This window comes from Lynx canadensis, chromosome B4 (assembly GCF_007474595.2).
Source record: "Lynx canadensis isolate LIC74 chromosome B4, mLynCan4.pri.v2, whole genome shotgun sequence".
Taxonomy (NCBI): Eukaryota; Metazoa; Chordata; class Mammalia; order Carnivora; family Felidae; genus Lynx; species Lynx canadensis.
The window spans coordinates 75522590-75550195 of record NC_044309.1 but is presented as its reverse complement, the minus strand read 5'-3'; the positions used below and the strand labels follow the sequence as shown (position 1 = coordinate 75550195).

General features: G+C 50.8%; 2 protein-coding genes and 1 long non-coding RNA gene across 3 annotated transcripts; 2 read left to right on the top strand and 1 right to left on the bottom strand.

Moving 5' to 3' along the window:
- Positions 1–3256: 3256 nt before the first annotated feature.
- On the bottom strand, positions 3257–6987 carry LOC115518307. The gene is made up of 2 exons (XR_003970231.1): positions 6848–6987; positions 3257–3370 (listed from the first exon to the last, which is right to left on the bottom strand). It is a non-coding gene; the product is annotated as an uncharacterized LOC115518307 (long non-coding RNA).
- Positions 6988–7160: 173 nt separating this feature from the next.
- LMBR1L (limb development membrane protein 1 like) lies at positions 7161–19774 on the top strand. Its single transcript, XM_030322510.1, has 17 exons — positions 7161–7544; positions 10978–11062; positions 12105–12138; positions 13159–13298; positions 13487–13590; positions 14156–14282; positions 14837–14905; positions 15046–15110; positions 15435–15507; positions 15599–15682; positions 15777–15853; positions 16398–16475; positions 16625–16698; positions 16921–17011; positions 17118–17184; positions 18802–18963; positions 19166–19774. The coding sequence occupies exons 1-17, from the start codon at positions 7473–7475 to the stop codon at positions 19231–19233; spliced, it is 1470 nt and encodes a 489-aa protein (XP_030178370.1). The 5' UTR covers positions 7161–7472; the 3' UTR covers positions 19234–19774.
- Positions 19775–19875: 101 nt separating this feature from the next.
- On the top strand, positions 19876–26364 carry DHH (desert hedgehog signaling molecule). The gene is made up of 3 exons (XM_030322511.1): positions 19876–22089; positions 24772–25033; positions 25314–26364. The coding sequence occupies exons 1-3, from the start codon at positions 21787–21789 to the stop codon at positions 25937–25939; spliced, it is 1191 nt and encodes a 396-aa protein (XP_030178371.1). The 5' UTR covers positions 19876–21786; the 3' UTR covers positions 25940–26364.
- Positions 26365–27606: the final 1242 nt, after the last annotated feature.

Sequence of the window (27606 nt, the reverse complement as noted above, 5' to 3'; positions counted from 1 at the left end):
GTACAATCACATCTGGAAGGACTTGAAGTTTAGAGATGTGCATCTAAGCTTAGGAGATGAGGGGCAAGGTACCCAGGACTTGACAGCTCAACTCAGTGAGATGCCAAAGCCACTGGCAAAGGAAAATGAGCAATCTATTTAGAAAAGAAAGAGACATAAGTAAAACCCAAGAAGGGTTTACTTAGAGATGGTAAGGATGATGATGATGATAACAATAATCATAATGATCATTCACCTTAACTACATGAAGACTTTCAATTTATACCCACCCACCTTTTTTTTAAACACCAGCATGCTTAAATACCTTCACAACGCAGTATCCTTAGCCACTCTGAGGTGACCTTAAAATGAGAGGAGCCCAGTGCCTCATTTTCCTTTTTCTTTTTCCAAATAACAGATATCATTGGCAGAGAAGAAGGGAAGTGATACCAGCCCTCTGATCAGCCTGGCCTGGTAGGACCAGAGGCCTTAAATTGCCTGCCAAAACATCAGAAGGAATAGGAGTCTTTCAGCCCTACTGTACCTTTCAGATTAAGAGACTTGAATGAGAGAGAAGAGAAAAGGGCATTTTCCCTTTCCAATCCAACAAATTCCTGGCAAATTCCTGAATGCCCTGCAGATGGCACCACTGACAACAAGTTCTCTGCCCAGAAGAGCTGAGCTCACATTTGTGAACTCTGCCCTGTCACCTTGGACCTGAGCATAAAAGATACGTAATAAACAGGAAGTGACTGACTTGGCATCCCTGGCTTGTCATTTTTTGTTCTGTCGCTTCCTAGAGGCAGCTGGGCCTCGTGCTAGCCATTATGAATCAGGCAGCCACAGGATTTAGGAACTCCCATACCCTAGCTCTTAACTTCAGTTCCTGCCTCGAGGGTGCTCTCCAGGGTTGGATAGATATAAAAATATGGCCTTGGGGTCAACATGTAGTAAGGGAGACTGCCAGATCAATCTGAACTCATTACTGACACAAAGTCAATAACTACCTGATGATATAGAAATTATCATGTAGATACTGATTATTGTGTTGTGAGGCCCAGCTACTTCCTCTCTGCCATCTGGTCCATAAACCAAAATAAATGTCTTTCCCCACCCATCCCTCAGCTGACCAACCCATGTCCCAAGTGACAGCTTGCTATATGTTACTATGTCCAACTGTGATGGAATCAGGCTCATCGTCTCATTCCTGCCTGGGACCTTCACTCTTCCCTCTACCTATCATAACTTTTCCAACCATAACTGCCCCCACCTCTTTGTCTAGTTAACTCATACTCTTCCTTTGATGATGGAAACTTAAGTGTTACCTCTTCAAGGACTTAAAGATTAGGTCAGGGTAGGTCAGATTTCCCATTATACATCTGAATAGAACCTTCTACTTTTCTCTTAAAGCATTGATCACATTTTGGAATTATATACTTATTTGTGTGATTATTTATTTAATTAATATATTTTTCCCCTATCAGATTTTATAAGCTCTACATCTGTTGTGCTCACCACTATATTGCCAGTATCTAGCTTGGTGCTTAGTGCATGAATGGCACTCAACAAATATTTCAAGAATTAATTTGGGGCAAGAACAAAGATTCAAAATTTTTAACTCTGAAAGCTAGAGATGACTCTCCCTCCACTGCCTTCCCTCCCCGCCTCCCCCTTTCCCAGGCCCAAAGATGCCTCTGGAAGACACCACTGTAGATAGTGACATTAAATGGAGGTGGAAGGGAAAGCTGTTCTAAAGACTCTTCGTAAATAGATCTCTTAACTCCCTCTGGCCCAGCTCGAGTGTCTTATGATACTAGCATGCAGGAGCTTCTACTGGCTCACACTGACCAAATTAACGTGTGCCAGGGGCCAAAGTGTGACCCAGCTGTGAAAACGGGCTGGTGTCACCTTAGATATCCCATCTATACATCAGTATGCAAAACTAGGCAGGGGAGAATTCCCACCATCCTCTTCACTGGTTACCCTGCTATGCAAACTGTTTGTCCAGTACTGGGAACCTCAAAGAGGATACAGACAGGCAAGAAAGTTCCCTCTAAGAGGTGAGTGGAATGCTAAGGAGTCTTGGGTAGAGGAGTTCAGAGAACTGAGGATGTTTAGATTAGAAAAGAGAAACCCAATGAAGATCTGCTGTCCAGAAATGGCAACAGCCTTATTCCTCAAAACCCGGGAGGGCACAGCAAAGGATGGGGGAAAATATTGCAGCTTACTTTCTAATAATTAGCTAGGACCAACAATGAGTCACTATGTCATCCATGTTGTGAATGGCAAACAGGGAGAAAAAACTAAAGATTTCTAAGATCTCTTTCCATCCCCAGAATCCAGGATTTCACAAAGTTTCCTGCTATCTCTAAGCCAATCTTTCATTATGACTGTTTTCTCAAATATTTTTGGAGAGGTCAGAGATGAGTAGGGACAAAGGAACAGAATCTCTCAAAACATGTTTCTTAAACTCTTCCTCTAACGCCTGCCAACAAGTTCTCAGACCAGTGAGGACTTACCTAAAAGGAACCTCTGGTTTTCTGGCTTCCCTGGTACCTTAGATAGGAGGGCAATCCCAAAGCTGCTAGTCCATTTCTAGGAACTGGTGCAATTTCCATCAGAGAAAGGAGGAGGTTTACAGCCTTAGCTTGGGCTGTTATAACAAATACCGTAGACTAGATGGCTTAACAAACTTTTTTTTTTTCATAGTTCTGGAGGCTGGGAAGTCTAAGAATTGGTGTCTGGTGAGGGCACCCTCCCTGGCTTGCCTACTTGCTATGTCCTCACAGGTCAGAGAGAGAAAGCTCTAGTCTCTTTCTCTTCTTATAAGGACACTAATTACATCAAGGGAGCTGTATTTCATTTACACATAATTACCTCTCAAAGGCCCCACCTCCTAATACCACGACATCAGCGGATTAGGGTCTAACAAAAGAATTTTTTTTTGAGGTAAAATTGACTAACATTAATTTGGGACATGTAAAAACAAAATTCACGCAAAATATCATAGTCTATAGCGTTTTCACCTCAGAGTTGGATGAAATCTTCCTGAAGTCCCAGGAAGTCCTGGGCATAAAATCACCCTGAAGGTAGCAAGATTTTTTTCTGTACTTACTGTGTTCTCTCTGGGAAAATTAGGACATACAAGTAAGCAAAGAGAAAATGAAGATCACTCATAACGTGGAAAGTTTCTTGTTTAAAGAAAAGGGTAGCTTTTCCAAATCCCCCTCTCTGTCTCTCTCCTGCCCCAGTCACCTTGGGGAGCGGATGTCTCTGGTCTTCTGTCTGTGCCTCTCAAGATGCAGCTCAGCAATAAGTCTTCATCATTTGGAAGGTCAAAGGTGGCCTCAGATGTGGGGGGGGGGGGCACTTCCCAGGGTTCTTGAGGGTACTGAAATTCAAGTTTTAGCTTTTTTAAAAAAAATTTTCAAACATTTATTCATTTTTGAAAGACAGAGAGACAGAGCACAAATGGGGGAGGGCTAGAGAGAGAGGGAGACACAGACTCTGAAGCAGGCTCCCCGTCTCTGAACTGTCAGCACAGAGCCTGAGGCAGGGCTCAAACTCACAGACCACGAGATCATGACCTGAGCCAAAGTCGGCTGCTTAACCGACTGAGCCACCCAGGCGCCCCTCAAGTTTTAGCTTTCTATTACACTGAATATCTAAGCAGTATAGTAATGAAGAGACTACAGAAGTGGGGGGTATATCCACAAAGAGGCAACAGCAGAACATCCGGAAAAAGGGAAGCTTTGGAATCAGACAGGCTGAGTTCAAACCCTAGCTCAACCCTTACTATAGTTGGCCCTTGTACAAGTTAATCTCTTTAAACTGATTCCTCATCCATAAAAGAATAAAGTCTATTTTTTAGGGTCCTTTTGTCACTGAATAATCTATGAAAAGTATCTATTAATGTTTAGCACTTAGTGGAGGCTCAATGTGGATTAGTTCTCTTCCTTGTTGAAATTAACTCTCCATAATTAGTTACCCCTTCTCTACTAAGAATGGGTAACTAATCTCATAGGCAGATCAAATCCATTAACGCTGAGTGTTTACTATGAGAACTGCACTGAGGTTGGACAGAAACGGATGCATCAGAAGCCAAATAAAGGTTTCCAACTGTTTCCTTCCAACTTGAAGGAAAGAGGAAAGGAGAAAAGATATAAATGCAGGTAAATTTAAACAATACAAAAGATTTAAATAATAGCTCAAGATAATGTTATAAAATAGTGCATATATGCCTAATTGTTCACTGAACTCGATAGCTGAAATGATACAGACAAAAATCCCTTCAGGAAAGAATGGAAGAAAAGACATTACATTATTGGGCAAGTTGAGCCTTGGAAGTAGATAGGATTTGGACAAAGTGAGATTTGGTAAGTTTAAAAAGATATTAGGGAGTGTCTTTTTGCATAGTTTTCTGAGTGGTAACTCAGTAATCTTGGAATCTCTTGCCAATTCTAAATATAGGCAGTGAAAAGACAGTTATTGGCTTCCAATGGATTTGTAAACAAGGGCTCAAAGACTTGTGAGCAAATAAATCAGATTTCCCCTGGGCTTGAAACCACTTTCTCTAGGAAGTATTCTAGATTCTCTTTATTCCGAGCTTGTCTTCTACCATGCAGTTCCAAGTTGATATGTTTATTGATATTTTGCCTTTTATTTTTTTAAATTTTTTTTTTCAACGTTTATTTATTTTTGGGACAGAGAGAGACAGAGCATGAATGGGGGAGGGGCAGAGAGAGAGGGAGACACAGAATTGGAAACAGGCTCCAGGCTCTGAGCCATCAGCCCAGAGCCCGATGCGGGGCTCGAACTCCCGGACCGCGAGATCGTGACCTGGCTGAAGTCGGACGCTTAACCGACTGCGCCACCCAGGCGCCCCAGTTCCAAGTTGATATGTTTATTGATATTTTGCCTTTTAAAGTTCACTTCAGTTGTACATATCTGTACATTCTAGAAGGTGATAAATCTCTAAGCAGAATCTATGTCAACCAGCTGTTGTAAGAATCAGATTTAATAGTCTGTGGCTTGGGTGATGTCACAGCACATTGTAAACTGCAAAGGACGGTGAACATTAGATTTTTAGATTTAGAAGCAATCTGAAGGGTGTTCTAGTTTTGCAAACGAGATTAAATATAGTCCAGGATGACAGTGCTAGAACTAGAACCCAGGTCTTCTGATTATTAGCAATGCCTGCCATCTTTTCTCACTACGTTTGTTAATATTTGAGTGTCTGCATGTATTAGGTACCTGGCTAAGGGCTAAGGAAATAACTACATTCAAGACAAATGATTCTTCCCCTTTACAAGCCTATATGGAGGACAGGACAAACAAATACAAACAAATCAAGCTATGACCATCTGTTATAAATAATATGACAAAATTAGTTTGCTTTAGATAAGTTAGTGAGGGAAGACTCCTCTGGACAATTATCATTTAAGCTCAAACCTGAGATTTAAATCAGCCAGAACTGAATAGGGAAGGAGGAGGGGAAGAGGAAAGCCTTCTGGGCAGAGGCAACATCAAATACAGAGCCCTAAGGAAGAAAAGAGCTTGACAATGTCCACCAGGAGTTGACCAAAGGCTGGGGTTAAGGTGGTACCAAGTTGAAGCAGTAGAGAGGGGTTAGCTCATAGGTTACAACCTCAAATGCACAGCTGGGCTGACAATCTAAGTGGAAACACTGGTGAGGTGTTAGCGCTTCCCCAGTGATAAAGACTGTGAAAGACCAGAGCACATCCTGCCCCATCTATAGGGTCATATGTCCTTGTTGCCCTGTTCTGCCAGATCTTCTATTTAAGAGACAGAAATCTAAATTCTTAAGGTGTCCTGATTTTTATAGGTTTGTTCAAATTTGTTAAAAAAACAACAACACTGGAAGCCAAACAAAACACAATATGGTTATCCCCAAAACACGCTCAATAGCCCAAGCCACCTCCCTGTGCTCACTTTTCCTTCCTTGCAGCAGATCCCAGGACCCAACCAGCGATCTTCATCTCTTTGTAACTACCCCCTCTTCCCACTGATGTTCTCTCCACCCTAAGCTTAGTTGCTAAGAGGGAAATCAACTCCTTAGCTCCTCTCATTATCTTGCTGTCACCAAAGACAGATGTGTGTGTGTGTGTGTATACACACATATATATTTGGTATGTACACATATGTACAAGTGAATTAATTTTATTTCCCAAGATCCTACTGCAAATCACTGGGCAAACAAAGAAGGGACAAAAATGACTTGCTCCAGAGAAGTTAACCAGGGTACAGAATTCAGCTGTTAATTCTGGCCCCTGACTTTTGCTCAGATAGTAACTGGATGCAGTCTAGACCGTTACAATCAGGCTCTTTTTCTTCAGTGGGGGGTTTTGCAAAACTCAACCCTTCTTTTGAATTTCCCTTCTCCAATTTAGAGGACGAGTTCAACTCCATGAAGGTGGAACTTCCCAAACAGTGCATATTCCAAGGTGGCAGGAAGAGAACTGGCATTCCTTAATTGTGTGACCTTGGGCACGTGACAACTTCTCACCGTTTTCTAATCTCTAAAGTGCTAATCACACCGTCCTCTGAGGGGCTGTTGTGATGTAAAAATGAGATAGAAGTCTGTAAGGTGAGTGGCACATAGTAGGTGGTCAGCTAACATTTGACTCAGTCCCATTAAGCAATGATCCCGTGGGCATTTCCTCACAAAGTTTCAGAAGATATTTCTGTGGTTCTCTATGCAGTTTTCTTCACTATTTGCTCCAGCACACACTAGGCCTCCCACAGAAGTTACTGAGTGAAAACTCCTGGCTGCGGAGGGGCCCCACCCCAACATAAACACCTTTTCGGAAAATGCTGCTACAGGCCTTGGGTTACTGGGCTGCGGTACCTTTCAGAACCCCCATGGCGCTCTCCCATCCTGCCTGGCTGGCCTGGTCCAAATGGGTCATTTAACCACGGTCAAATTAAAATCTTGGTTGCTCTGGCAGTGCGAGAAGAGACCTCTCTGAACAGCAGGAGCTGAAGGAGACAGTTGTTTAGTTTTAGAAGTGGCACTGTTAGGGCCCCAAAGATCCCGCCTCTTTCCACGGGGCGAGCCTATCAGCGTTCCTTTGGCGATGAGCGGCAGCTCCTTAGGAGCCAATGAACTCAGCTCGCTGGAAGAAACTGCCCACCCCTTGTGTCGTCAGTTGGTCTCCAGTAAGATAGAACCAGCACCTGCGCTTCCTCGTAGCAGGCTTGTTGGCGGGTGTTTGCGTTAAAGTTAACTGAGGCCGGACCTTAAAGGGGAGGGAGCAGAGGGGGCCAGGGCCCTTTAAAACCAGGCGCCTGGTGCCTGCCCCTTTAAGGCGTCCGGATGACTGAATCTGAGCTCCAGATTATCCCGAGTTTCCGTCGCAGGCTGCGAGGAAAGGCTCCTTGGCTGGGTCCGGGTGCGTGGCGGCGGCGGCTTCATCCCCGCTCGTCCTCCCCGGGCCCGGAGACACCCCCGCCCCAGTCATGCTGAGCAGAGTATGGAAGCAGCTGACTACGAAGTGCTATCCGTGCGAGAGCAGCTATTCCACGAGAGGGTTCGCGAGTGCATTGTGAGTACGGGACCCGGGCAGGAAGGGTAGGACCAAGAGGGGGAGAAGCACGGGTGTCGCGGGAGAGGGAGAAGTTCGGGTTGGAGTGCGACCACCTAGGCTCAGAGCCAGGTCCAGGGGCGAGCGACCAAGGGCCCCGGCCTGACAGAAGGAAGGACCGGTGCTCCGGCTGGTGAACCCCCAGATCGGATCAGTAGGGTAGCTGCGCGGTAAACAAAGCCGCGGGTCGGTTTCCGTTCCTCCCCTCTACACGCCCCTCCCCCCGCCCGCCCTCCTGCCTCCCCCCACCCCTGCTGGGGTTCAGGGCGTGGGCCTGCGAGGCTAGTGAGTTTTATCTTCGTAGTCGGATAGTCTGAGAGGGATGGCTTTAATTGAGGGAGGGCTTGTTTGCATTACCCGCAAACTCCACTGATGTTTCACGAAAAGGGGGACGTCCAAACGCTGAACTAGATTCCAAGAAAAACTTGGGAGGTGTAGGGGTGGCATGTCAGAGGAACGGGGGACTTTGATGGGTCTCCCACTTCGGAAGAAAGGACTCTTGGACTCTTGCTGGGAGGGATTCTGTGTAGAGATGGAGAACAATTAAGTTTTCCCCTTCTTTTCCTTCTCATTGGTGTTTGTTAGAAACCCCCACAAGCGTAGGTTCCTAGCTCCCCGGCCACGCCGGGATTTCCCCTGTGAATGTCCCTCTCTCTCCCCAGTGCTCCAGAGAGCCGCAGGCTGCGTTCCCTTCTCCCTCACTGCCACCTAGAGCAACAGCTGAACCTGCCACACTGTGATGGACGCCTCACTTCTGGGCCCCAGGGGAGACCGGTGGCACTTAGGGAGCTGCATCTTCCTCAGGCCTGCTTTCAATTCTCATCCCGCCTCTGTCTCCTTCCTCAGACTTCCCGAGAGTAGCCCTCACCCCCAGATACTAAATAGAAAGCAAAAAGGGAAGGTCTGGAAGAACAGAAGCCTTAATGAGAAGGGAGACCCACTGATGGGGTTATCCTTTATTTTTCACAATCTGCCCTGGGCAGCCTCAGACTGGAGGAGAGGTAAAGTGAGCCATGACATAACTAGGTCTGCTCTTATCTGTGAGGACTGAAAAATAGGGAATGTATCAGTCCACGTGTGGAACTCCAGATCAGCTTTCCTTGGGTGATCCTTAGTGGATAGTCCCACGTGGTGAGGTTGGGCATATTGTGGAGACACGCCAGGCCTTGAAACAGTGTAGGGATAGAGGCCCACATTCCTAGAGAATGGGGAGGGATGAGACCTTGGACAGAGAAGCAGCCTGCTAAATATCTCCCCCACTCTTTAGTACTGTTAGCTGAGGACATCAGTGCTGGCCAAGGGCAGCCTGAAGGCTTCTCGTGCCTCCCCCACCTGGCTCCCATGCACTGCTCTAGAGAATGACCTAGCTTCTGCTGGAACTGCGTGGAACTCCAGCCTGACCTTTTGAGCCCTCCCACCTTCCTGGCTGTTACGCAAGCCCAAGGGCAGAGAGAGCACTAGGCAGTAGAAATCTTCAGTACAATCTGAGTAACTCATTCTACTCAGCTTCCCTAATATTAAAAGCTAAAATTTTGTTCTAGATCCATTGTTCTTGGGTCTCTTTGACTTCTTCCTTCCTTGTATAGATCACTGTATGCAGATTCCCTATAGGGTCAGCTCCTCTTGGGAACTGGAGGACCCACAAGACTGATCCTGCTTTCTTTGCTTACTTTATTTTTTTAAAATTTTTTTTTTTCAACGTTTATTTATTTTTGGGACAGAGAGAGACAGAGCATGAACGGGGGAGGGGCAGAGAGAGAGAGGGAGACACAGAATCCGAAACAGGCTCCAGGCTCTGAGCCATCAGCCCAGAGCCCGACGCGGGGCTCGAACTCACGGACCGCGAGATCGTGACCTGGCTGAAGTCGGACGCTTAACCGACTGCGCCACCCAGGCGCCCCTCTTTGCTTACTTTAAATGCAATTAACATCTCATGGTGCCTGGTTGGCTCAGTGGGAAGAATGTGTAGCTCTTTTTGTTTTTAAGTTTATTTATTTATTTTGCGAGAGACAGAGACAGTGCAAGTGGGGGAGGGGGCAGAGAGAGAGGGGGAGAGAGAGAGAGAGAGAGAGAGAGAGAGAATCCCAAGCAGGCTTCTCACTGCCAGCGCATAGCCCCATGTGGGGCTTGAACCCACAAGGCCATGAGCTCATGACCTGAGCCAAAAGCAAGATTCAGAGGCTTAATTGGCTGAGCCATCCAGATGCCCCAGAAGAGTGTGTAACTCTTAATCTCGGAGTTATGAGTTCAAGCCCCACATTGGGTGTAGAGATTACTTAAATAAATTAATTTTTAAAAATGCAATAACATCTCAAGACTCTAGCACTGATTGCAGAGCCAAGCTGACCAGTGGCTCCTTTCCCGGACAGCAGCAGATTACTTGGGGTACGGTAGGGACGCATGCATGTGCAGAGTTACCTGGCCAAGTCCTGCCATAACTGGTGATTGGAGGGCCAGTTGCCCAAGGGCACTGAGAGGCCTGGCTCCGGAGCTGGAAGTCACTTGAAGTAGGGACCAGGAATTAACAGCCTTTAAAGGGGCTGATGTGAGCCCTGGGTGTTGTATGTAAGCAATGAACCACAGGAATCTACCCCAAAAAACCAAGAGCACACTTTACACACTGTATGTTAGCCAATTTGACAATAAATTATATTATAAATAAATAAATACATACATAGGAAAAAAATAAAATGATTATAAAAGAAAAAATAAGTAAAAAATCAAAATCAAAAAAACAAAGGGGGGGGGCGATGTGGTTCTAGAAATGTAGATTTTAGATGTTGGGCCTCAACTAAGGTCTATTCTGAGGGACAGGGGACTAAATGAGGCTCTAGTTTAGCCCAGAGCAGATCTGATCTTTCAGGGCCCCTGAATAAACACAGAGTAGAAATCCTGAAGTAGTCTAGGAACATGATTCCTACTTATTCTCTCCCGGAGCTTGGGCCAAAGTGGCAGCAGGGGAAGGGGAAGAGGGAGGAAGAGTGAAGGATCAGGACAATGCAGGCATCCCCTTCTTCCCTGAAACCTGATATTCTTTCCAGTAATGTACTAGGAGTAAATTCCCTCTGGTTCTGTGGCCCATTTCAGGCATGTGTGTACGTGGATCTCTAGGAGTTTTCTCTGCCCATTTACCAACCAGGGTTCAGCTGAAGCTATTTTCTCCCAGACAAACCTTCATAGGGCTGGACGTAGTACTGTCCCCCCGTCCCCTTTCTGGTGCTTCTTAGAGGCCCCTGGGGCCCTGACCAGAAGAAAGTACTGGGGAGAAAAATGGAACCCCGGGAAGTATGGTGCCTTGTTTTGGGAAAGTGACCCCATAGAATTAACAGGCCGCAGGGGCTGTGGAATATGCTGGGGATTAGAGTTTCTCATCCCAGCTCACACTCTGCCACAGATCTCAACACTTCTGTTTGCGACACTCTACATCCTCTGCCACATCGCCCTGACCCACTTCAAGAAGCCTGCTGAGTTCACCACAGGTACGTGACTTTCCTCCCTCCTGCCTGTCCTCTGCCAGGGATCCTGTTGCCATGGGGCCAGCCTCAGGGGAATGGGCCTATGGTGCCTGCTGGGAAAGGAGAGTCAACTGTTTCGGAGCCTTTGCCTGTTCTGCTTCCCTTCCACAGGCAGGGGCAAGGTGGTATAGTGGAAAGTCTAGACAGAAGGGTCTGCAACTGATAAAGCCACTGGGCAAGTCATGTAACTTTTCTGACATTCAGTTCCATCCCCTACAAAACAGGCCTAATAGTCTCTAACCAGCTCATTGACACTGTGTGGACCAAATGAGATGGTTAATATGAAAGCCCTCTGTGAACCTAAAATGGATATTATGGCGAGTGTTACCATGGGTACAAGCTGTTCTCTCCACTAGTGCATCCACACCCAGTAACAGAGACCTGCTGACCACTGGGACCCCAGGACCTGGTGAAGGTGGACTTTCTCTTTATAGAGAGGCTAAGTGTGCTCAGATTGGAGCTTTCCTTCCCGTAGGCATTGTGCGATTCGGGTGACACACTTGCCCCAGTTCCCTCCACCTGCCTGTCCGGATCATCCTGTCCCGGCCCTAGCCTTTCCTTCCCTCTAGAAGGCTTCATGAGCCCCCACCCTAGAAGACAGTTACTCCTCAGTGTAATGCTCCTGAGGGCTTTCTCTGTGACTGTCCCCTCCCCCTCCCCTGTTTTCCCTTTGCTTAATCCAGCCACTGATGTAACCAGCCTTACAGACCAGTTGTTTCTTACGTGTTCAGCTTGCAAAGAGGAACCTGCAATGAGAGACTGTGGGGAGGGAGGGAAGTGAGAGAATTTCTGGCCTGTACTCTCTCTTCCTGGGACCACAGATCTTAAAGCTGCCACCTTGGCCAGAGAATAGGTTGTGGGTTCATACTGTGGACTCTCCCAGAGCCTCCTGTCCAGCTCTGCCTCCGGATAGGGAGGGGGTGGCAGGGCCCACTGCAGCACAGATGGTTCCCAGAGCTGCCCACTGATGTCCTACCTCTTCCCCTTGCCCCCCCCTCTCTCGTAGTGGATGATGAAGATGCCACAGTCAACAAGATTGCGTAAGTGTTGCTGCCTCAGCACCTGGCACCAGGAACCTTTAGAAGCTGGGATCTAGTGAGACTCCTGGAGCCAGGGGGAGAGTGAGGTGTTGTACAATGAAGAGAGGGCTTCTGCTGCCACTCCATTTCTGGCTTCTTCCGGCTTCACTCCACCCTGGAGACGCTTGGAAAAGCTGTTGTTCCTGTCTTCCTGGTTAGGCCAGGAGTTTCTGGGAGCCTCTTGGCCAGGGACTGTGATCTGGGGCCTGAGTCACCGGAAGTGGTTCCAGCTTGGCTTCACCTCCCAGTGACCATCAGGGAGGCAGTACTGCAGGGATGTAAACCAATGGAAATAGAGCAGGGGATGTGGAAGGTGGAACTGTCAAGGGCAGGGCATGCTTGGTTCTGAGAGGATAACCCTTGCTCCAGGCTGTTATTATTATTCACCAGCACATATAGGGAAAATAGAGAGATGACCCCTCCAGGTGAACAGTTTAGAGGAAGGCAACCTTCCCCTCTTGGTGGACCAACTAGATAAAAAAGTGTCTCTTCTTTTCAGCTGAGGCAGTCCTGGACACAGGCCTTGGCTATCAAGCTGGGTTTCAGCTCCTCCTTATTTTCCTTTGCCTAGTGCCTTCATGCAGGGCATAGCAGGTGACCCTGCTCTTATTTGGGCTGGAGAAGGCAAGCTCAGAAATCCACATCTCTGAGCAGAGAAGAGAAGAGAAGACAAGCCCCTTAGCTTGGCATACCTGCCATACCCAGCAGGCATGTGTAGGAGGACCACATTCCTGGGGACAGTCTGGGCAAGTGTCGTGGCAGATGACATGAATGCCTAAGGTGTTCCCATTCTTTGTGCCAGGGCTTCCTTGGAGGGGGTGTTCAGGGGGGCAGTGGTAGTGCCCTAGCTGGATGGCTCCTTCCCTCAGTCTGTCACTACTACATGTAGTTCACAGGTGCCCATGGGGACAAATAGGGCTTCCTGGGCCAAAGGGAGTAAGTGCCCGAGCTAAGCAAGGACACCACCCATTCTCTGCCCAGGCTCGAGCTCTGCACCTTTACCCTGGCGGTCGCCCTGGGTGCTGTCCTGCTCCTGCCCTTCTCCATTATCAGCAATGAGGTGCTGCTGTCACTGCCTCGCAACTACTATATCCAGTGGCTCAACGGCTCCCTCATCCATGGTACGTTGCTCCTGGTTGCAACTTGGGGTGGGGATAGGAAACGGGTATGTTCAGACAGACACAGACAGCCTAGGCCAATTAGTCGTATATCACCCCACCCTTGCCCCCTCCTCTGCCACATGATCAGTCCCCAATGGGTCGTTCCCATTCCCCCACTGACCACTTCTGCTTTTCCTTTTTTGCTCTAGGCCTCTGGAACCTCGTTTTTCTCTTCTCTAACCTGTCCCTCATCTTCCTCATGCCCTTTGCATACTTCTTCACTGAGTCTGAGGGCTTTGCTGGCTCCAGAAAGGTGAGTGGGGTTATACCCAGGCAGGAAACAGAATTCCACTCAGATGGTTCAACTGAAGAGATTTTAACAAAGACTATTGGCAGAGGTTTAATCAGAGTTAAGGGGACCAACAAGGAGTTTGAAGTGCTACTGGCAGCAGGAAGTCATTACCACCTCTAGGCCTATGGGAGCAAAGGGAAATAGTTTCTGGAACCCACTGATACTTGAAGCTGGAAGGTGCTTCACAGCCACTGCCAAAACCATAAAGCCAAAGGTAGGAGGAAACTGAAGAAATACCCTGATCCCTCTCTTCCTATTTTCCACTCTCCTGCCTGTTCTTCCCAGAGGGCAAAGAGCTTACCTGATGCAGCCCTCAGGGGTCAGCCTCCCAGGGCAAGGCAGGATAGAGAAGGTACCTGAGGAGGGGGTTCCAGATGAAGCCTATCCTGTATAATGAATGTCCCTAGATGTTCCCTGTCTCCTGAACCCAGTCCTCTCTGGTTTCCCCAGCCAGGCTGCCATCCCCAGTGTCTCCTACCTTCCCCTGATGTTGAACCTGACCCTCATCTGTTGTCTCCTCCTATAGGGTGTCCTGGGCCGGGTCTATGAGACGGTGGTGATGTTGATACTCCTCACCCTCCTGGTGCTGGGCATGGTGTGGGTGGCCTCAGCCATTGTGGACAACAACAAGGCCAGCAGGGAGTCACTCTATGGTGAGAGAGCCAGCTTCCTCCCCACCCTCCAGGCTGCGTGACTCTGCAGTTGGCTGATGTTCCTCTGCCTGGAACAACTGTATCCCTCTAAGGTGGAGAAGGTTGGGACCATGTTTCTAAGACTGAAGTTTCAAACAGATGGACTTCAGGCCAAGTCCAATTTGCAGGAATGATCCATTGGACCCATGCAATGATTAAAATATAAAGGTGTCAGTTGCTGAAATGTAAAAGTTGGGAGATTTCACATTAAATATCTAGATTTATGGCTTTTTCTGACAAGGTTGAGGATCCAGCCACACTAGACCCCAGGGACTGGGTGGGCCTAATAGCAGTTGTGTTCTTTAGATATGGCTTAAGACCTCCAGTTTGGTCCTATGACTTAGGACCCCGCTGCTTCCTGTTCTGCTGGCACTAGGCCAGCTTTCCTCATTTGTATTACTTGCCTAACCCCCATAGGCTTGTATGTGGTGTCCTTGCTAGTCTCTGAAGCTTGCTAGCTAGCCCTCAGGAAGCTGGAGGAGAGACGAGCTGACTTACTTCTTTTTTACCCTTAGACTTCTGGGAGTACTACCTCCCCTACCTCTACTCCTGCATCTCCTTTCTTGGGGTCCTGCTGCTCCTGGGTGAGTGTTCGGGGTCTTGGAGAGCATGGGTAAAGTCCATGGATCAGAGTAACCAGGATGGAAAGAGAGGGAATGGAAGGGTGGGTAGGGAAAGTGGTTGAGAGAAAGGTCTGGCAGGTAACTGGCTCCTGTCCCCACAGTGTGTACTCCACTAGGTCTCGCCCGCATGTTCTCAGTCACTGGGAAGCTACTGGTCAAGCCTCGGGTATGTAGTACTCTTTGCCCTTTGATTCCTGAAAAGCTGGGGCCAAACAGTGAGGCAGGCCGACAGTTGTGTGGTGCATGCCTTGCAGAAGGTCCCAGCCTTTGCTGCCTCTTGTGCCTTTCCCTTCCATCATCTGGAGCTGGTCACCAGACATGCAAGGCAGAACACAGGCAGTTGGGAGGGACTAGGTAAAGCCACTGGCCGCAGAGTGATGAATGAGGGTTAGGGGAAGGAATGAGACTATGGATCCTGGGATGAGCGGGGGTCTCCTGGGCCTTTGGGACCAGGGAACCTCTGACGGTTTCCCCTTTCCCCTCCCCTCAGCTGCTGGAAGACCTGGAGGAGCAGCTGTACTGTTCAGCCTTTGAGGAGGCAGCTTTAACCCGCAGGATTTGCAGTGAGTCGTGGTTCTCCCCAGATGGGATGGTGGGCATGGCTTGGGCAGGGCCCTCAGGACTGGGGGGCAGCACTATCTTCTCTGCCCTCAGATCCCACCTCTTGCTGGCTGCATTTGGATATGGAGCTGCTGCACAGACAGGTCCTGGCTCTGCAGACACAGAGGGTCCTGCTGGGTACGTAGGTTGGTAGGGATTGATACCTATGTGTCCCCCAGGAAGGTAGCCCTTCATTCTAGGCCCTTGCTAACAGCTTTCCATCCCTGTACAGAGAAGCGGCGGAAGGCTTCAGCTTGGCAGCGGAACCTGGGCTACCCCCTGGCCATGCTGTGCTTACTGGTACTGACGGTAGGTATTCCGTTCCTGGTGGAGGTGAGGAATAGTAGGCTCTTGAGTACTTTAGGTCTTCTCAGGGAAGGGGGAGGAGATTCAGGGACCTGGTTATCTTCAATAATAGTAATTGCCTCTCACTGATTGCTACTTTGTGCCCTGCCCTGTACCGCGCACATCAATCCCCATTTTGTAGATGAAGAAACAGAAGCGAAGGGGTTTGCCTAAGGTCATACATGGCCACTGAGTAGTAGTCACACGGGTTTTCTCTGGAATGAAAATAGGGGTTGAAATCTAGTCCATCCCCTCACTTACCATGTTCTGGACTTGGAAATAAGTCTTATCAGTCTGGAGGAAGAGGTACATTTTTCTCTTTGACCAGAAACGGTGTGTCTTATAATACCCTCAAAGGTGCTCTGTTGCTAGCAACAGCCTTGAACAGTCCTACACAGCTAATGGGAAACTGAAAATGTTGGGCCAGAGTATCTGCTCTTAACATTCAGCTCTGAATACAGCTGTGGGCTGAGGCAGGAATGGAAGTCCATGACCTTGCTTCACACAGGGCCTCTCTGTGCTCATTGTGGCCATCCACATCCTGGAGCTGCTCATCGATGAGGCTGCCATGCCCCGAGGCATGCAGGTACTGGGCCACCCTCCCACCATATCTTTTGGGGAGAGCCTAAGAAAGGCTAGGGGTGAGAGACAGAAGCTGAGGCCAGAGTGAAGGCTGGGTGCTGGGTGGTGCTCCTGGTAGGGAATACTCTATAGTGACACCACTCCTTCTCTCAGGATGCCTCCCTGGGCCAGGTCTCCTTCTCCAAGCTAGGCTCCTTTGGTGCCGTCATTCAGGTTGTACTCATTTTGTATCCTTCTGGAAGCCCACCATTGCCTCTGTTCACTGGACTTGTCTCCTGGGACTGTGGTGGGAAGGTGTGGTGGGAATGTTGGGGAAGGGGGCAAGTCTTCACCAACCTGGGGTTCAGAAAGAAGATTTACTTGGAGGGAGGGTTAGGGGAGAGGTCCATTTCCTTTGAGATGACGCTAATCCTTGGGAGCTGGCCAGTTCTTCCTTAACCCAGTTGTAGTTACCTGATGATATCCTCAGTTGTGGGATTCTACAGCTCTCCACTCTTCCGGGGCCTGCGGCCCAGATGGCACGACACAGCCATGACGCAGGTAGCTGGGGGCGGGGTATAGTGGAAGCCTCCCCGGGGGCATGCATGGGTGCTAGGTGCTAGCAGCTCTGCTACCCTCACCTCCCCTTTTCCTTACTCCCACCCAGATAATTGGGAACTGTGTCTGTCTCCTGGTCCTAAGCTCAGCACTTCCTGTCTTTTCTCGAACCCTGGGTAAGTAGCAAAAGGAGGTAAAGGAATTAATTGGCTTTTTCTGAGTACCTACTCATGCTAAGCTTATACTTTCTATACATGCTGTCTCTAATTCCCACAACAAACCTTCAAGGAAGTATTACCCCCATTATACAGATGGAGAAATTGAGGCCCTGTAAAACGCCTCTGTTGAGCTTCAGAGTAGTGTTGCTTCAAAGCTCATACTTCTCCCATTAGCTACATCCCATAGTCTCTCCCTTTTACTTCCATTTTTTGGTGGAGAAGCACCACTTTTCCCCAAATCTTCCTTTGGGCTGGATCCACTAATAAACATTCTCATTTTATAAAGACAAGAAACAGAGAAGCTAATTGACTTAGCGAGTTAGACAACTAGTTTGAAGCAAGGCCAAGTCAGGCTAGAACCCTTGTCTCTTTATTATTATTATTATTATTATTATTATTATTAATGTTTATTTCTGAGAGAGAGAGACAGTGAGACTGAGCATGAGCAGGGAGGGGCAGAGAGAAGGAGGCTCCAGGCTCTAGGCTCTGAGCTGTCAGCACAGAACCCGACGTGGGGCTCAAACACATGAACTGCAAGATCATGACCTGAGCTGAAGTCAGATGCTTAATCGACTGAGCCACCCAGGGGCCCCAAGAACGCTTGTTTCTTAAACCCCAGTCCAGTGCTTTTCCCCACACACTGGGGCATCAGATAATACACTCAATCCTTCTCCCATCTTTAGAGCTATGATCTAGAATTACCTGGTAAAAAGTGTCCAAAAGTATAATAGTTTCCCCCAGGGTAGTATGGGAGTTGCATAGGTCATCCCCCCATCCATCATACCATCATCCATGTCTCCTAAATGATTTAGTATTTACATCAGTTCTGTTTGGTTCTTCAGTTCGTGTTGTCTCCATTACACCATTTGTACTACTAATGCCATGGGGATTTAGTAGGACACTAGACTTGTGGCCCACTAGTTAATTCCTTACGTGGGTTGGATGCAGGTAAGAATATGTTTTTAGGTAGGAGAGGGTCCCAGTATTTGGACTTATGATGACACTATTATGATGGTTATGGCTCAGTAAGTGTTTGAATAGTGCCTGGCATATATATAGTGCCTTATGCGTGTTGTCCCATTTAATTCTCACAATCCTGTTATTTTCTATACTTGATAGTTAAGGACACCGAGGCACAGAAATTTAAAGAATTTGATCCTGATCACACAATTAGCTAGGGGTGGAGTTTGGATACGAACCAAAACAGCTCTGAGCCTCCACACTGCTCTGTCCCCCAAAAAAGCACTGAGTGACCAGCTTTTAGGTTCCTGGCCCAGGAACAAGTAGCAGGCCCAGGGAGCTCCTAGGGACACGTGGAGCCAGAGGGGGGCCCCATTGGAGGAGAAGATGCCAAACTCTGGAAGGGAGGTTGGAGCAAGCCTAGCTGCTGACATTTTCTTCAACATCCATGAACTCCCTCTGAGACAAGTTGAGAGTGGGAGTCATTAACGCATAGGGGAGTCCAACCTATGAATTGCAGTGTTGAGATGTGGCCACCAGGAGGCAGCAGAAAGCTGGGCTCTGAGCCAGGGAGGAGCTGGGGAGCCCACTCCCATCCTGGCCTTTGTACTTCAGGGCTCACTCGCTTTGACCTGCTGGGTGACTTTGGACGCTTCAACTGGCTGGGCAATTTCTACATCGTGTTCCTCTACAATGCAGCCTTTGCGGGCCTCACCACTCTCTGTCTGGTGAAGACCTTTACCGCAGCTGTGCGGGCAGAGCTGATCCGGGCCTTTGGTGAGAAGGAGTGTGGGGGCAGGCTAGTGGGGTGGTTGTGAGGTGGGGCCCTCTGGAACCATGATCACTCATGCAGGAGAGATGGCATGCTCTCTGCTTTGTTTGTAACTTGCCTCAGACACCCATTCTGTGGCTCGGTTTCCTTACCCCCAAGACTGGACCTATGTCCCGCTTTTGACCACCCACCCTCCCTCTTCTCCAGGGCTGGACAGATTGCCTTTGCCTGTCTCCGGTTTCCCCCGGGCATCTAGGAAGACCCAGCACCAGTGACCAGTGACGTCCAGCTGGGGGTGGGAGGGAGAAAACTGGACACTGCCATCTGCTGCCCAGGCCTGGAGGGGCGCCCAGGAGTGGGTGGACCTCAGGACCTGGAATCTGAGAGGGTGGGTGGTAGAGGGGAGCTGAGCTGTCTGCACTGTTGCATAATCTGAGCCAGAGTTTGGGACCAGGCCCCCCTGCTTTTCCAGATTTAACTGTGGGCCTCAGCATGGGATGGGGCTGGGTGACTGGGTCTGGCTCCTGGTCCCAAATCTGTTTACACATCAATCTGCCTCACTGCTGTTCAGGGCCATGCCCGTAGCCATGTTTACATGATTTGATGTGCAATAGGGTAGGGTGGGTTCAGGGGAGGGACTGAGTTGGGGGCAGACTTGGGAGGCAGATTGTCTCCTTTGCCTCTGGCCCAGCAGAGCCTAAGCACTGTGCTATCCTGGAGGGGCTTTGGACCATCAGAGAGAGGAGGGCATAGGGAAGAAGAGACCACAACCATCAGCAATAAAGTTGATTCCAGGGTTTGCTTTGGTTTTTCAAATGGCCTGTCTCTGTCTCTGTCTCTGTGTCTGTTGAACAGCCTTATTCCCACCAGTTCTGAATCTACCAACTGAGAAAAACAGATATCCTGCCCACCATCCTTTCTCTTCCCCCTCCTTCTGCATTCTTAGTATCTTTTAGGGACTTGGGTCTAGTGTTAGCCATACAATTAAGCAGTGGGAAGCTCCTCCTCCCTTAGCCTTGCTTAAAGCTGACTGGTCCCTTGACTCTTCCTTGTTTTCGTGGTTTGTTTCTGGGCCTTGGTTATTGGGGGGTAAGTGAGCATGAGTGTAGAAATAGGATAATTTCCCCCTATATGCACATGTCCTCAGCCCTGTCCTCCCTGACTTGACTTGGATGTAAAGTAAAAGAAGTGGCTGACTAACCAGGGTTTGTAGTTCTCAGGAAATAATGTAACTCCATCTTTCCGGAGGTTATCAGTGCCTAGAATACAATGCAAGGCCCCTGGTATGTTGCGGGGTAGGGACAAAGTTTCTGCTCAGGATGATACAGATTTTGCATTGTACAACTTCCAGGGGCACCATTCACCTCATAGTCTTTATGTGACTACAGCCATTTTCTTGCAAGTGGCAGCCAGGTGTCTTGAGGAAGGAACACTTTTTTCTAATGTACAGAGTTGCACTGAGTGCTCGTCTTGGAGCTGAGGGAGGGGGGAGTATAGAACACACACGAAAAGTGTAGATTCCACGAAAATTTGCTGAGCGCCCTACTCTAGGCCAGGTATTTAGCCACGGGGATTCATGGTAAACAGTTTTGTACTTAAGAACTGCTTTGTCTAGTAAGGGTGACATAATTCTAATACATACCACAAAGGTTGACAGTTAATCACTGGTTCTCAGGGAAACAGGTGGGCAGTGTCAGGACATCAGGGAAGGCTTCTTAGAGACAGTGATTTCTAAACAATAATAGATTGGTGGGTGAAGTGTTGCAGGCTCAAAGCCTCTGAGATGAACCTAGATGGCTGGAAGCAGAGCCCTAGGGGGTCCAGAGAGGGAGAAAGCTATAGAGAGATGCCTAGATGGAAGGTGAAGGGAAGCATCCATTAGCCTGTTAGAGACTGTAACTGTACTCACTTTACCTTCCAGCAGCTTCCACCTGACAACGTTATGCATTAGAAGAGAAGCAGCCTTTGGGTGTTTGACAGGGTGGAAGTTTGAAGTCCAGAGCTAGATAATAACTACAAAACTCTGTCCCTGATTCTGGGGGAAGCTCTCAGAAAAAAGCTGCAGAGTTACCAAAGAAAATGGTCCGCTGGTACCCACCCCTTCCAGTCCTAGTTACTGTTGAGAAGAGATGAAAAGTGGGGGACGTTTGGGGAGGACCAGTGAGAAGAAAGGCTCTGGTTGTATGCCCAAAGGGCTTGGCTGGCCTTGGGTAGAAACTGGAACCCATACATCATACTGGATGATAGCAGAGGACAATGGCCTGCCAGGATAGGCTTTGGGACAGTAAAGATCCAATTCAAGTATCAGAGGAGGGTGGTTTGGTGCCAAGCTTAGGTTTGGGAGTAGAAGGATGCTTATTCAGGCAGCTACGGACTGAAAAGCTGCTAGGAATTCTTAGACAGGTGCCTGCCCAGTTTCCAGGATGGGACACACTTCAATGGACCAGCGGTGACCGACTAGAGCCCCCGCCCCGGTGGGAGGGGGAGGGACGGTCCTGGGAGAAGGGCGGGGGGCGGGGCCAGGGGCCACTTAAGGCGGGGCCGGGGAGTTCTGGCAGCGCAGGAGCCGGGCAGCAGAGCCAGGCTGGGCTGGCACTCACCCACGACCCCCCTTCCCTGCTATGATGGCCCATCAGTAGCAGGTTCCAGACCCCCCGGGGGCATGTGGGCAGAGCCAGCGGCAGCCAGGTGCGCAGAGCCACAAGAGCTCTAGGGCACTCTGGGGGCAGCTCTGCCTGCTGGGCTCTCTGGTGCCTAGGGAAATGCCCAACTGACGGGCGAGCTAGTGAGGACAAGAACGTTCCCTGTGGCCTGAGTCCTCTGCATCCATGGCGCTGCCGGCCAGGCTTGTGCCCCTGTGCTGCTTGGCGCTTCTGGCGCTGCCTGCCCAGAGCTGCGGGCCGGGCCGGGGACCGGTTGGCCGGCGCCGCTACGTGCGCAAGCAGCTCGTGCCGTTGCTCTACAAGCAATTTGTGCCCAGCATGCCCGAGCGGACCCTAGGCGCCAGTGGGCCGGCAGAGGGGAGAGTGGCAAGGGGCTCCGAGCGCTTCCGGGACCTGGTGCCCAACTACAACCCGGACATCATCTTCAAGGATGAGGAGAACAGTGGTGCAGACCGCCTGATGACCGAGGTAAGGAGGACCTCTCCCCACCTGCGCCCAGGGCACTGCCAGTTCCTGCAGCAGCCCCGGAAGGGTGAGCTGGGTTTCATCTATAGGGACCTTAAACTCAAAATCTCTCCCCACCATTCCACCCCCCGCCCAAGAAAAAAAAAAAAAAAACCCACCTTTGCTCACTGGACTAAGTAATCTGGAGGGATCCCAATAGGGAGAGGCTCGAATGGGGAGGGGAGGAGGGACTAGTGAGAGTGAAGCTGGGAGAGACAGAGAGGGCGGGGAAAGGAGGATGGCGGCAGGCGAGACGGGAAATGGCTGAGGCGTGGACCGGGGGTCAGCTACCGAGCCAGGCAGGAAGGGCTGGGGTGAGCTGGGGGCCAGGAGCTGGCTAGGCAGCAGACAGAAAGCTCTACCCTTAGCCTGGCTCCTGACCTGATTGTGGAAAAGATCTGTGGGCTTTGAAGAGATTGAAAAGATTGAAGGAGAAAGGGGTGGCGAAGGGTTAGGTCACCAGGTCATCTACCTGAGAAGGGGCTGAGCAGGAATTGTCTTCAGCATGGGAGAGGCACCCTAGAACCAAGGCAAGGCTATTCTAGAGTCTAAACGACTGTCTTGGGTGAAAAGTAGTCCTCAATGGGAAGAAGAGACGGGCCCACCTGAGAATCAAAGTGTTCCAGGCATCCCTCAAGCTCAGCTTAGCTCAGGGGTTTTCCTTGAAATTGAAGATTAAATTCAACTACCATGCAGCAAGCATCTGCTGCAGACTGGAATCTAACTGACCTAGGATGAGGTGAGCAATACCTTAGGGGTGAAGGACCACCTCTGGCCAGTGATCTTAAATGTCAGAACTGGAAGGAAACTTGGAAGTCACATTTTTCCACCTCCCCGCCTCAATTTTGCAGCTGAGAACTGGGCCCCAAGAGGAAAAGCGATTTAATCAAAGTCTTAAAAACTAATTAGTGGCATGGCTGGGACTAGAATTCAGGACTCCTGATTCTAAGTCCTATACACTTTCCATTACACCACCTAATTGTGTATGGAGTGGGGAGGTGGGGGGAGAGGGAGGGGTACGGATTTCCTCCGATTAATTGCCATAGTTTTCCAGGTTACTTTGTTAGGAAAACCTGTCCAGGGGAGAAAGAATTCCTTCTACTTCTACTCAGAGATTGGGAAGGGGACACTCCTTCCCTCCTTGGTCATGGAATATTGTGACCTGTTCCTCTGGCTGCCACCTGCAGCAGAGGGGCCAGAAAAAGGGACAGGCCCAGGAGGGGCTCTAACGGGTCTGGGAACCCCTCAGTCCTGCTTATCTCCCACACCCTGGCTGCAAAAGGCCTCCATTGAGTTGGCTCTGCACTGGGCTGCTGCCCCCGCAGGTCAAGGCCTCAGGGCCTCCTTAGGGGACAGAACGACAAAAAGTTGGAAGGAGTTACCACTTTTCCTGTCTTCCCCTCCCCTGCTCTCCAACCCTGCGGAGGTGTAGAAAACTCGGGAAGAAGGGAAGGGGGAAAGTGCCCCTCTGGCACTTAGGAGAAAACCAAGTCCGAGGTGAGAGGTCGGAGCGAGGAGAAGAAAAGGAAGCTGTCCTCTCCGAGCCTCCTCCCGCCGCGTCCGTGCTATGGTGCGTGCCAAGGTCTCCGGCTCCCAGACTAGAGCCGCCCAGATAACCGTGGTCTCACTCCCCCGGGTGCAGGCTTTCCAGCCACTGATGCTTTCCCTCCTCTCCACTCCCACCCTGCAGGGGGCCCCCCAGTTCCGCGCAAGGGCAGCTCCTGCTAATCTCAGGTGCTACTCCCACGCCTTTCTGGGATGCATCTGGAACAGAGATGGAAAGACCGGGCTCTCCAGGCTGGCAGAGCCTGAGTTGGAATTGGGAGGGCTGGTCGCGCTGGGGGAGGGGGCCCGGCGGGCGGGAGCAGGGATGGGGGGCGCGGCTTTCTGCCCTTTCCTCTCCCTGAGCCGGGGCGGCTGAAAAGCGCCTTTGTGGATGGAGCTGCTGAGTCCGCTTCTCCCGGCGCGTCCCCGGCCTCGGCCCGGGATTCTCGCTCGGTTAAGTCATCCCGGAGAATGGCCATTGTACTTCGCGCAGCCCCCGCCACCCAAACCCTTTTTCCAGCAGCCTTGATCCCCCACGGCTCCGCTTGGGCACCTCTGTGGGGGGCACTCGCACCACGAAGGGGTTAATGCTAGGGGCCGAAAGGAGGAGGAGGAAGGAAGGAAGGAAGCGATGCCCGGTGCCAGGGAAGGCAACGAAACAAAAGATGAATCAGGCGGAGGGAGGGCAGCCGGGCCTTGGGGCGGGGGCCAGCCTCAAACAGGGGCTCCTCTCCGGGAGCCAGGCTGCTCAACCCCTCCCTGACCGAGCTTCCACCCGCCCTCTCAACTCTTGCCCTCTTCCAGGTTGAGCCGAGGTCCCATAACGAGTGAGGGGCGGGCGTCGAAAGTGGGGAAAGAGCTAGATATAGGCACCCCCTATCAATCTCCGAGGGCACCCCACAGTTCTCCCATAACGGTCTGGAAAGGGAGTGCTTATTGACGACTGCACCTATTCGGCTTCTCACTTCTCCGGGACACTCAAAACCTGGGAGGGAGTGGAGTCAGGCCAGGAAAACAAAGAATCGACCCTCCCGTCCAGGTCCCTTTTGCCCCTAAGGTGAGAGTGGTAGTGAGGAGACTGACTCCTTTATTCCTCGCCAGCGCTGTAAGGAGCGGGTGAACGCGCTGGCCATTGCCGTGATGAACATGTGGCCCGGAGTGCGCCTACGGGTGACCGAGGGCTGGGACGAAGATGGCCACCATGCTCAGGACTCACTCCACTACGAAGGTCGTGCCTTGGACATCACCACGTCCGACCGCGACCGCAATAAGTATGGGTTGCTGGCGCGGCTAGCAGTGGAAGCCGGCTTCGACTGGGTCTACTACGAGTCCCGCAACCACGTCCACGTGTCGGTCAAAGCCGGTACAGTAGGGGGTGGGTGGTGAGGTCCACCCAAAGGGGGCTCCTGCCGGGAAACTGAGGCTGCACCTCTCCGGTGCGACCGTAGGGGAGACCAAGTGGGCGTTAGGGTTGTAAACCATCCTTCCATTTCTGCCCAGGTTGGGGCCAGATCCATGGGAAATTACATTCTGTCCCAGGACTGGTTGAGGTCTGCGGCTGGGCTCGACCCATATCTTTGAGAATCTGTACATCCTGGAACCGCTGGTCTTGATTCAGTCATCTCTGTGCATGTTCCCTGCAGATAACTCACTGGCGGTCAGGGCAGGCGGCTGCTTTCCGGGAAATGCCACCGTGCGCCTGCGAAGCGGAGAGCGGAAGGGCCTGCGGGAACTGCACCGCGGAGACTGGGTGCTGGCTGCAGACGCGGCAGGCCGGGTGGTGCCCACGCCCGTGCTGCTCTTCCTGGACCGGGACTTGCAGCGCCGGGCCTCTTTCGTGGCTGTGGAGACCGAGCGGCCCCCGCGCAAGCTGTTGCTCACGCCCTGGCACCTGGTGTTCGCCGCTCGGGGGCCAGCGCCCGCACCGGGCGACTTTGCGCCGGTGTTCGCGCGCCGGCTGCGGGCGGGGGACTCGGTGCTGGCGCCCGGCGGGGACGCGCTTCGGCCGGCACGCATAGCCCGCGTGGCGCGCGAGGAAGCAGTTGGCGTGTTCGCGCCGCTCACAGCACACGGGACGCTGCTGGTCAACGACGTCCTGGCCTCGTGCTACGCGGTTCTGGAGAGTCATCAGTGGGCGCACCGCGCTTTCGCTCCTTTGCGCCTGCTACACGCGCTGGGGGCGCTGCTTCCCGGCGGGGCCGTCCAGCCGACTGGCATGCACTGGTACTCTCGGTTCCTCTATCGCTTGGCGGAGGAGCTGCTGGGCTGAGCGCGGCGGACCCAGAAACCCAGAGGCGCCTGCTGAAACCGGGGCGTTCGGGCTGAGATCTGGGGATGTGGGCAGCAGAGGAGGCTGACTGCGGGGGGAGGAAGGGATAGGGGAAAAAATGGAGGCGAGACTGGACTGCTTGGTTTAGGGGCAACCTCCAGCTGAGAGGAGATCCTGGTCCTAGGTAGACGGGGTTGATGGTGGGTACTCCCTGACGAGGACTATTTCACCTCTTCCCGAGTGCCTCGGCCCCACCCGATTATTTTATTTTATTTTCTATTTATAAATTGTAATATAATGATCTGCTTGCCCCGCCTGACAAGGTGAGGGGCCAGGGCACGGCGTTAACACTGTCTGACACAGCCAGCCAATCTGACGTCTGACATTTTCCTACAGGTGGGCTAATAAAGGGAAGGCTTGCAGGAGCTTATTGGAAAATATCTCTATTCAGAGAGTAATTCACCTCCAGAGTGGAGAAAGGGAACTAACTCCGAGGCAATACCTTCCTTCTGACTCCTCCTACCCCACCCCAGCAGGTCTTCCCGCCTGCTTCCTCCCCTCAGAGGTGGGGCCCAATTGATCAGCTCCGGAGACCAGGAGACCAGATGAGTCATACCCTTTTCTAGGCTGTTGGTGCCTTCTCTCACCATCCTTCTGCCCCGACGGTTCCATACAGAATGTTGGAGGGGACAGGGTTGTTGAAGGAGCAAGAGGGTCCAGGAACGTCCTTTCTCATTCATAGGGGTTCCAGCAAGGTCTCTGGCCATTGAGTTACTGATGCCCAGAGAATTCTGGTCCCTGATTGTTAGCCTGCAATCCTGGTCCCTTCCCAAAGGCCGTGAATCAACCTCATTCCCATTCTACCCTAGTGTCAGGGTCTGGATGGGTCCCGTGTTTTATTCTGGGATGTCACTGGACTAACTGATGACCCTTGGGAATCCCTGGCTAATTTATAACTGATAGTTCCCACACACTCTTGGTCAAGAGAAAGAATGGGCACAGAGGGCTGGAACTTACCTCTCCTGAAGGGCTGTGGGCAGAGAACAGCTTCAAGCCCCGGTGTGTGTGTTTGGGGGTATAAGGGGAGGCTCTCCAAGCAAGAGCATATAGGTATTACAACCTGAGTCCCCTTCTTTTTTAAGCTTATTTATTATTAGTAGTAGTAGTAATCTCTACACCCAAAGTTGGGCTGGAACTTGTGACCCTGAGATCGAGAGTCTCATGCTCTTCTGACGGAACCAGCCAGGAACCCCCCCCCCCCAAGTCCCCTTCTTGATCACCTGTCCTAATTGTTTCTACTGGCTTCCTTCACCATCTCCTCTTCCTTCCCCTGTTTTCTCTCTCTCTCTCTGGGCTTTGCTTCCCTGGCCTGGGTGTTCCTGGAAACCTCATGTTCCAATGCAGCAGACAGGCAGGAATTCGGGTGCCCCTGAGTTAAGAATGGAAGCTCTGAGGAAGCTGGGCCTCAGTGGAAGGGTAATGTCTGGGGTCTGGGGAATGGAGGGGTTTGGTGGTACCACTGAGGAGCCAGCCCTTGCCTGTCTCAGCTGTGCACTCACAGTCCACAGGGTCCCTGCTTTACACCGCCCCCTGGTGGCTTTCAGGATCAGTTCTCTTCCAGACCACAGGAAAGAGAATTATATATTGCAGGGATGGGTGGACTGATG

Excerpts from the sequence above, each read along its gene's own strand:
- LMBR1L (XM_030322510.1), top strand. The coding sequence starts at position 7,473 with ATGGAAGCAGCTGACTACGAAGTGCTATCCGTGCGAGAGCAGCTATTC. Across the intron at positions 13,299-13,486 it reads CAACGGCTCCCTCATCCATG|GCCTCTGGAACCTCGTTTTT; the intron begins GTACGTTGCTCC and ends TTTTTGCTCTAG. Across the intron at positions 15,111-15,434 it reads AGCTACTGGTCAAGCCTCGG|CTGCTGGAAGACCTGGAGGA; the intron begins GTATGTAGTACT and ends CCCTCCCCTCAG.
- DHH (XM_030322511.1), top strand. The coding sequence starts at position 21,787 with ATGGCGCTGCCGGCCAGGCTTGTGCCCCTGTGCTGCTTGGCGCTTCTG. Across the intron at positions 22,090-24,771 it reads CAGACCGCCTGATGACCGAG|CGCTGTAAGGAGCGGGTGAA; the intron begins GTAAGGAGGACC and ends ATTCCTCGCCAG. Across the intron at positions 25,034-25,313 it reads CCACGTGTCGGTCAAAGCCG|ATAACTCACTGGCGGTCAGG; the intron begins GTACAGTAGGGG and ends TGTTCCCTGCAG.